Source organism: Chrysochloris asiatica, unplaced genomic scaffold (genome assembly GCF_000296735.1).
Source record: "Chrysochloris asiatica unplaced genomic scaffold, ChrAsi1.0 scaffold00087, whole genome shotgun sequence".
NCBI classification, from domain to species: domain Eukaryota; kingdom Metazoa; phylum Chordata; class Mammalia; order Afrosoricida; family Chrysochloridae; genus Chrysochloris; species Chrysochloris asiatica.
In genome coordinates, this window is record NW_006408605.1 from 6,337,147 (window position 1) to 6,346,039 (window position 8,893).

Consider the following 8,893-nt stretch of genomic DNA (forward strand, 5'->3'; position numbering starts at 1 on the left):
TAAGTCCTCTTTACTTTCAGCAAGCAAGGTTGTATCATCTGTATATCACAGGTTGTTAATGAGTCTTTCTCCAATCCTGATGCCACATTTTTCTTCATAGAACCCAGCTTCTCGGATTATTTGCTTAGCATACAGGTTGAATAAGTATGGTGAAAGACTACAACCTTGCCACACACCTTTCTTAATTTTAAAACATTCAGTGTTCCCATGTTCTGTTCGAACAACTGCCTCTTGGTCCAGGTACAGATTCCTCATGAGCACAATTAAGTGTTCTGGAATACTCATACTTCACAATGTTGTCCATAGCTTGTCATGATCCACACAATCGAAAGCCTTTGCATAGTCAATAAAGCACAGGTAAACATCTTTCTGGGTTTGAACCACCTACTTTGTGATTAGTTGTCTAAAACCTAACCCACAGCACCAACATAATTCCTGTATGTGTCAATGGCATTGACAATACGCAAACCAAAATAGTTGTCATTGAGTTGATTCCGATTCATAGTGACCCCATATGTATAATAGTAGAACTATACTCCCCAGGGTTTTCAATGACTCATATTTTGGATGTAGATCATAAGGATTTTCTTCTGCAGCATCTCTGAGTGGCTTAGAACTAGCATCCTTTTAGTTAGCAGCTAAGCACATCCTGCCCTTTGTACACACTGCCACTTGCTACTACCAATTGGATGGTTTAGTGAGGCCCAGGGATTGCCCTTCCAAGGACAAACTTGACTAGCTAGAGGAAGTAAAAGTCGAAACAAGTTTTCTGTAGGTGAACCTGTGGAAAGAACATTTCTCTTTCTTTTTTGGAGTCCTAGCATGGCACTGTAGGGAACTAGACTACAAAGTCATTTTGAACCACAAGGTCTATGGTTCAAACCCACCAGCTGCACCTCAGAAACCCTATACAGAATTGCTATGAGTCGGAACTGACTGAACAGCACTTATAACCATTTGCATCTCCCAAGGATTTCTTAATATATGATGTTTTTGTTAGGTGCAGTTGACTCCATATCAACTCATAACAACCCTATGCACAATAGAACGAAACACTACCCAGTCCTGTGCCATACTCAAAATAGTTACAATTGAGCCCATCATTGCTGCTGCTATGTCAGTCTATCTTGTTGGGAGTCTTCCTCTTTTTAAGTAACTTGCCACTTTAACAAGTGTGATGTCCTCCTGGGATTGTTCAGTCCTAACAACATGTCCAAAGTACAAGAGACAACACCTCACTATCCTGGCTTCTATGGAGTATTTTGATTGTGCTTCTTCCAAGACAGATTTGTTTGTTCTTCTGGCAGTCCATACTGCTTTCAGTATTCTTCACCAACACCATAATTCAAATACATCAATTCTTCTACAGTCTTCTTTATTCATTGCCAGACTTTTACATGCATATGAGGCAACTGAAAATACCATGGCTTGGGTCAATAGCACTTTAGTCCTAAAACTGACATCTTTGTTCTTGGACACTTTAAAGAGGTCTTGTGCAGCAGATTTGTCTAATATAATATGTCTTTCGATTTCTTGACTGCTGCTTCCATGAGTGTTGATTGTGGATCCAAGCAAAATTCAGTCTTCGACAATTTCAATCTTTTCTCCATTTATCATGTTGTTATTTGTTGGTCCAGTTGTAATGATTGTTGTTGTTGCATACATTGAGATGCAATTCATACCAAAGGCTGTAGTCTTTGATCTTCATCAGCAAATACATAATTTGATCTTCATCAGCAAGTATGTAATATATAAAGGGAAGTATTAAAGAGCATTTTAAGTATTCAACATAAATATAATGTTCACTCATTGACAAGACATCTCATAGTTGTATGTACGACATAGTGGCAATTGTATACCAATTATCTGTTTATCTAGGAGTAAGTTTGAGCCATACCTTGATTAAAATGACAACTTTAGCCAACCTTATAAATTAAGATCTCTTAGACTTGTGTTTAAAAGCTTCATTATAAAAATAATACATGGTTACTAGAAAACATTTGAGAAATGGAAAAATACAAATTAAAAAAACGTCAATCCAACCATTCAAAAAAAAAATGAAAGCAAACACCTTTTTTGTAATAAAAAAAATAATTTAATGTGGCACTATAGAATAAGCAGTGGACCACAAGATTTGTTTGAACCACAAAGTTGGTGGCTCAAAGTTATGGACCACTCCTCAGAAACCCTTTACTGGGTCTCCGTGAGTCAAAACAACATGCAATTATTGGAACGGCATAGACATATATGTGCCATGGAATGATTTTGAAAATACTAGGTTTTTTAAAAACACACTAAAGGGTTTCTGATTTAAAAAAAAAAAAAAGGTAAAATATTTAGCCTACACCTCTCTCTGAGTTCCAACTTATAACATTCCCCCCCCCAAAAAAAAAATAAAGAGCAAGAAACAATACTAGTTATTTTTTTTAAACTCTTACCATGTGCCAAACATGGTTACTTCTCTCAACAAAACTGTGTTGTAGGAGCTATTATCCATATGGTGGTGGTGCTGGTGGTTATATGCTGTGGAGTCTGTTCTGACTCATAGGGACACTATATAAGGTTTCCAAGGCTGTCTTTATGAGAACAGAAAGCCTCATCTTTCTCCCCCCAAGCAGCTGGTAGATTTGAATTGTTGAGTTTGTGTTAGCAGTCCAATTTGTAAGTCCACTATGATAAGGTTGCTATGAGTCGGTACTGACTTTATAGCACCTAACAACAATGATATCAGGTTTCCTTTATAATCCCTATGTTGTTGTTAACTGCTGTTGAGTCTATTCCAATCCATAGAGTTTCCGAGGAGCAGCTGGTGAGCTTAAACCTCTGACCTTGCAGTTCAAATGGCTTTGCAGTCTGGCACATTAACCCACAGCAGCACACCGTGGTGGCCATATAGGATAAGCACTAGCTGTAAACCACAACATCAGGGGTTCGAACCCAGCAGGTACACCACAGGAGAAAAATGAGGCTTTCTGTTCCCACAGAGATTATCCCTGTACTGGGACTTAAACTAATTTCTGTCTGAATTTGAAATCCATAGCTTAACTACTCACCATGCTCTATTGTCTGCTCTCCCATCCAAGTAATAACCAGGCCCAACCCTACTTGGGTTCTGAGATCTGATGAGATTGGGTACATTCAGGTCTACTCTCAATGTAAAGAAATAAGTCATGTTTCAGAATTGTATGGTATGATCTCATTTTTCTTTAAAAGAAAAAAAAAAAACTATAACTATATATGCATAAAGAAAACTCTGGAAGAATATATACAAATTTTAACTGTGGTAGTGGTTATGTGCCGTGGAGTAGGTTCCGACTCATAGCAACCCTGTACAGGGTTTCTGAGACTATAAATCTTCACAGGAGCAGAAAGCCTCATCTTTCTCCCACAGAACAGCTGGTAGTTTCAAACTGCTATTATAGAAAAATCTGTAATTACATTTATAATACTGATAAACTGAGTTTTTAAAGATACATTTTTAAACAAAAAATTCTTCTCCTTAGTGACTTTTGGGATGGTAAACCCACATATGTATTACTTAAACAAAGTCATGTCATCTCTGTTTTTGGACACTTCAGTGCCTGGTGATGAAAGAACCAACTTTAAGTCTATTCGCAGCATAACTGATTTTTGGAAGGTAAGATATGTGACTGTGGATAATGTAGCTTTAGGTATTCCATAAACAATCCCTTAGCACATAGTAGACACTTAATAAATATTTGCTGAAAGAATGAAGAAAAATATATTTTCTTCAAACTATTAGAATCAACCAACTAGTAAGTGTTTATTGAGAATCTATATTCTCGGTGTGGTACAGTTTTTGTAACTTGAAAACAATTAGTACTCATTTTTTACATTCTCATTTGGAAACTAGGAGATTTACTTATGTAGGGTTAGGATCCAAATTCAGTCTATAATTGTATATAGTGAAAATTACTCTTAATTTTAAGTTACCCATAAAGTATAATACATGTGGTTTGGGTATACAATACTGTACTATGTGCATATTATTGTAATGATACATGTAATAGTTTATACAGAGTGTTGTTGTTAAGTGCTGTTGAGTCAGTTCCAACTCATAGCTACCCTCTATAGGATTTCCAAGGAGAAGCTGGTGAATTTCAACAGCCGACCTTGCAGTTCAAACCAATCTTGAGGTTGAGTTTTTATCCTATGGTGCCACATAGTACGTTATTAAATAGGGATTCCTGGTGTAGTGCTCTAGGATAAGCACTGGACTACTAACCACAAGCTTAGTGGTTCAAACCCACCAGCTGCTCCTTGGAAACACTAGGTACAGTCCCTGTGAGTTGGAACTGACTCAATAGCACTTAAAACAACAACATATAGAATATAACTTTATAATGCTTTTAAATACCTAAGGGAATTTTCCTTCAGCATTGGGACAGACTTGTTTTTCTATTACACTGAACACAGCAAGATGTTCAGCGTTTGAGGAAAGAACAGCTGAGGGAACAGCAACTTCATGTGTCTCGTGTCATAAGCCTTGGGGCATACTGGGAAGATGCAGTTAGAAAAGGCTTTCTAGAGGCTAGGACTATTCATTTGAGTGTCAAAGGATTAGAAGAGGGGAAGGTATTCTAGGAAGAAATAAAAGGTGTCTTAAGTAATTCTATATGGGGAGCTATGGGCATATGGAAGAAGAGATGGAAAAGGACAGGGGCCATTATGCCTTGCTGGAAATTTCAAATTTATCAAGAAGACAAGGTCATTTGCTGAGCATGAGAACAGAAATGTGAGATGAGGGTTAAGTAATCATAGGTCATTTGAATGACCTATGAAACAATGTTAGGAGATCTTCCTTGAGACAAGAAGTAGAGGCCACCTTGCCTTTAAAAAATATATTATTATTATTTTCTGCTTTGGGGCATGCACATGGCCAATGGCAAAGGCAAAGGAAGGGAAGTGAAAAATGATGAATCCTGGGCTTGGATCTTTAAAATGAGCAAATACAAGTGGAGTCAGGAGTAGCAGTCATTATGACCACAACTGGGGTGGGGGAGCATAGATAACTTTGGGTTGAAGTCATGATATGTAGCTACTCATGAATTGTGGGACAATTTTCAATACATTTCACATAAGAAGTAGAGAAGGATTATGGAATTAAGTGAGATAATATTTATAAACTACTTAGAGCTGTGCCTGGTAAGTATTCAATGTTAGGCACCATCATTATACCATTAATATTAGTGGTAACTTAGTTAGCAATTTAATTTTCATCATTATACCAGATTTTCTGATTTTTATACTCTTGTAGAACACACTATGAATGTAGATTCTGTTAACATGAAAATATTTTTCCCATGAAACTTATCTTTCTATATGAAGTTTATGGAAGGACCCCTTTTGGAAGGTCTGTACTGGGACTCATGGTATAATAACAAACAGCCGTATAATTTAAAGAACAGTAGTCGCATCTACTACGAGAACGTACTTCTAGGAGTCCCAAGAGTCCGCCAACTAAAAGTCCGCAACAACACATGCAAGGTCTATTCATCTTTTCAGTCTTTGATGAGTGAATGTTATGACAAATATTCTTCTGAAAATGAAGACATGTCTGATTTTGGCCTTAAACGTGATACTGAGTAAGTAATATAAAAATTATGCATTCTTTCTTGTAGCTTATCACTGTATCTTAACAAAATTGTGAAAAAGTATGTATTTTCCAACTAATACCAATTAACATCTGGCTGGTAAAGAGACTTTCAATAATAGTATCAAAGAAGTCCTAGAGGCAGAGTATGTAAAAAAGGAAGTTAAAAGTTTACTTGCAAAAAAAATGCAAGAATGCAAGAACTTCAGAAGGACTGATGCCAAATAAAAGTACTTTGAAAGGAGGAAATGCCATTACCAAAATTATCAACTTGACATTAGTTTGTTCATAATGGAGAAACAGTTGTCTCATATGATTATGATATTCATATAGATTACATATCAATATAACAAATACTGGGGGTGGGGATTGTATTTGCTAGAGATCCTAGGTTTATGGGAAATATTTAAGGTTTCATATTATTTGAGGTACTAATAAGAGTGATGCTAGGATCTTTTTTTGTTTGTTTACCTCACAAAGTGCTTTCTTTTTTTCTGAATGTGGTATATGCAATGCTTGGTCATACTGGACTCAGGATGAAGTATCCAGTTTTCTTTTACAATAGTCAGTTGTTTTTTTCTTTCTTAGGCCATACTCCTTCAAACACATCCCAAATGTGTCTTGATATTCCTAAAGAGTGTTTTACCTCCTTTCTCATTCTGGCTTACTTTAGTGATTTATTCTATTGCTACAACTGGCATGGTATCTGATGATACCTGCCCAGGATGGTATGGTCATTGTTCTCCAAAGTGGCTGAGACTAATGCTTGTGTAATCTAACACCTTTACTTCACATTGTTAATGTATAAGCCTAATGGTACTGACACCACCTCACTTTGACATAAGCTGCTGGTATCAGTGCTGCTAATATTCTGTGCTTTTAGAGTCCTATGAAAATCATAGAAGAGAGATTAAACTCTTTTAAATTTAATTTTTATCAAAGTATCCAAATATTTACAAAGTTCCACCCCTTCATGAAGTCCTGGTGTGGCACTGTGGGTTAATGCGCCAGACTGCAAAGCCATTTGAACTGCAAGGTTGGCGGTTCAAGCTCACCACCTACTCCTCGGAAACCCTATACAGTATCTCTATGGGTCAGAACCAGCTCAACAGCACTTCACAACAACAACAACAATGTCCACTTGAACCAGACAAGGATGCCCTTTATCACCACTTCTATTCAAAATTGTGTTGGAAGTGTTAGCCAGAGCTATAAGGCAACATAGGGAAATTAAAGGCATCCAAATTGGTAAAGAAGAAGTAAAACTCTCTCTATTTGAAGATGATATGATTCTATAAATAGAAAATACCAAATACTCAGCAAGAAAATTATTGGAATTCATTGGAAGATTCAGCAAAGTGACAGGGGACAAAATTAACATGCAAAATTCAGTTGGATCCCTCTATACTAATAATGACTGCTCTGAAAAGGAAATTAGGAGAAAAAATATCATTTATCATAGCCACCCAAAAGATTAACTATTTAGAAATAAATCTAAAGAATCAAAAGACCTATACAATGGAAACTACAACACTACTACAAGAAATCAAAAGAGATTTACAAAAATTGAATAATATACCAGGCTCTTGGATAAGAAGACTTAATATTGCGAAAATGTGAATACTACCCAAAGCAATCTACAGATATAATGCAATCCCATTCCAGATTCCAACAACACTCTTTAAAGAGATAGAAAAAAATTATTACAAACCTTATATGGAAAGGAAAGAGTCCTCTGATAAGCAAAGACTGCTTAAGAAGAAGAACAAAGTTAGAGGCCTTTCATTCCTTGATTTCAAATTTTACTGCATGGCTATAGTGATCAAAAAGCTTGGAACTGGTACAATGAAAGATACATAGATCAATGGAACACTTTTGAGAACCCAGAAGTTAATCCATCCACATACAGCCAACTGATCTTTGCAAAGGACAAAAATGCATTGAATGGAGAGGATATAGTCTCTTCAACAGATGATGGTGGAAAAACTGGAAACTGATATGCAAAAGAATGAAAAAAGACATTTATTTCACACCATATACAATAACTAACTCAACATAGATTAAAGACCTAATTGTAAATCCCTGAACTATAAAGGTCATCAATAATAAAAAATAGGGACAAATTTAAGGACTCTAATACAAGGCACACATAGATATCAAACATTGTAAAAATCACATAAAAAAAGAAGACAAAATACATGATGGAAACATACTAAAAATTAGAAACTTATGCATCAAAAGATTGCACCAAAAGAGTAAAAAGGGAGCCCACAGAATGAGAAGCAATTTTTTGCAATGACATATCAGACAAGGAACTAATCTCTAAAATCTATGAAAAACAACAAGACTTATATAAGAAAAAGACAAATAACCCAATTTAACAATGGGCACAGAAAAAAAAAAAAAATGGGTACAGGACATGAACAGATACTTCACCAAGGAAGACATTTTGGCAGCTAACAAACATGAAGAAATGTTCACGATCTTTAGCCATTAGAGAGATGCATATCAAAACAACAATGAGATATCATCTCACACCAGCAATTAACAGCTAAATTCAAAAAAGCAGAGGATAATAAATGCTGACAGAGTGTGGGGAGACTAGGACACTCCTACATTGCTGGTGGGACTGTAAAATAGTTCAACCACTCTGGAAAATGGCATAGAGCTTCCTCAAAAAGTTGGAAATAAAAATCACTTATGATCCACCAATTCTTCTACTTGGGATGTATACACCAGAAACACAAGCCAGGACACAAGTAGATATATGCACACCGATGTTTATTACAGCACTATTCACAATATCAAAAAGATGGAGACAACCTAAGTGCCTATCAATGGAAGAATGGATAAACAAACTTTGGTACATACACACAATGGAATATTATGCTACCTTGAAGAATAACTATGATGCTGCAAAACACCTCATAACATGGAGGAACCTTAAGGACATTATGCTAAATGAAATTAGTCAGTCACAAACGGTAAATATGGCATAAGACCATTATTGTAAAAGCTTAAGAATTTTGCATACTAAAAGAAAAAAATCTTTGATGTTTACCACGAATGAATGGGAGGGGACAGTAAGGCACAGGTTAAGGAATAGATATATCATAGCTCGGGTGATGTTGTTGTTGTAATCGGGTGCCATTGATTCGGAACCAACTCATAGCGACCCCATGCACAGCAGAATGAAACAATGTCAGATCCTAGGCCAACCTCACTACCGCTGCCACACTTGAGTCCATCAATGCTGCCACCTGGCCAATCCATCTCAAT

The 8,893-nt window shown here is 36.3% G+C and overlaps 1 protein-coding gene across 1 annotated transcript in view; it reads left to right on the forward strand.

The window, feature by feature from the left end:
• PKD2L2 (polycystic kidney disease 2-like 2) overlaps positions 1–8,893 on the forward strand; it is a 97,390-nt gene that overhangs the window by 1,810 nt on the left and 86,687 nt on the right. The window contains exons 3-4 of the mRNA XM_006866216.1: positions 3,504–3,637; positions 5,350–5,606. Of these exons, the coding sequence (XP_006866278.1) occupies positions 3,504–3,637; positions 5,350–5,606 (391 nt within the window). The remainder of the gene's footprint in view (positions 1–3,503; positions 3,638–5,349; positions 5,607–8,893) is intronic.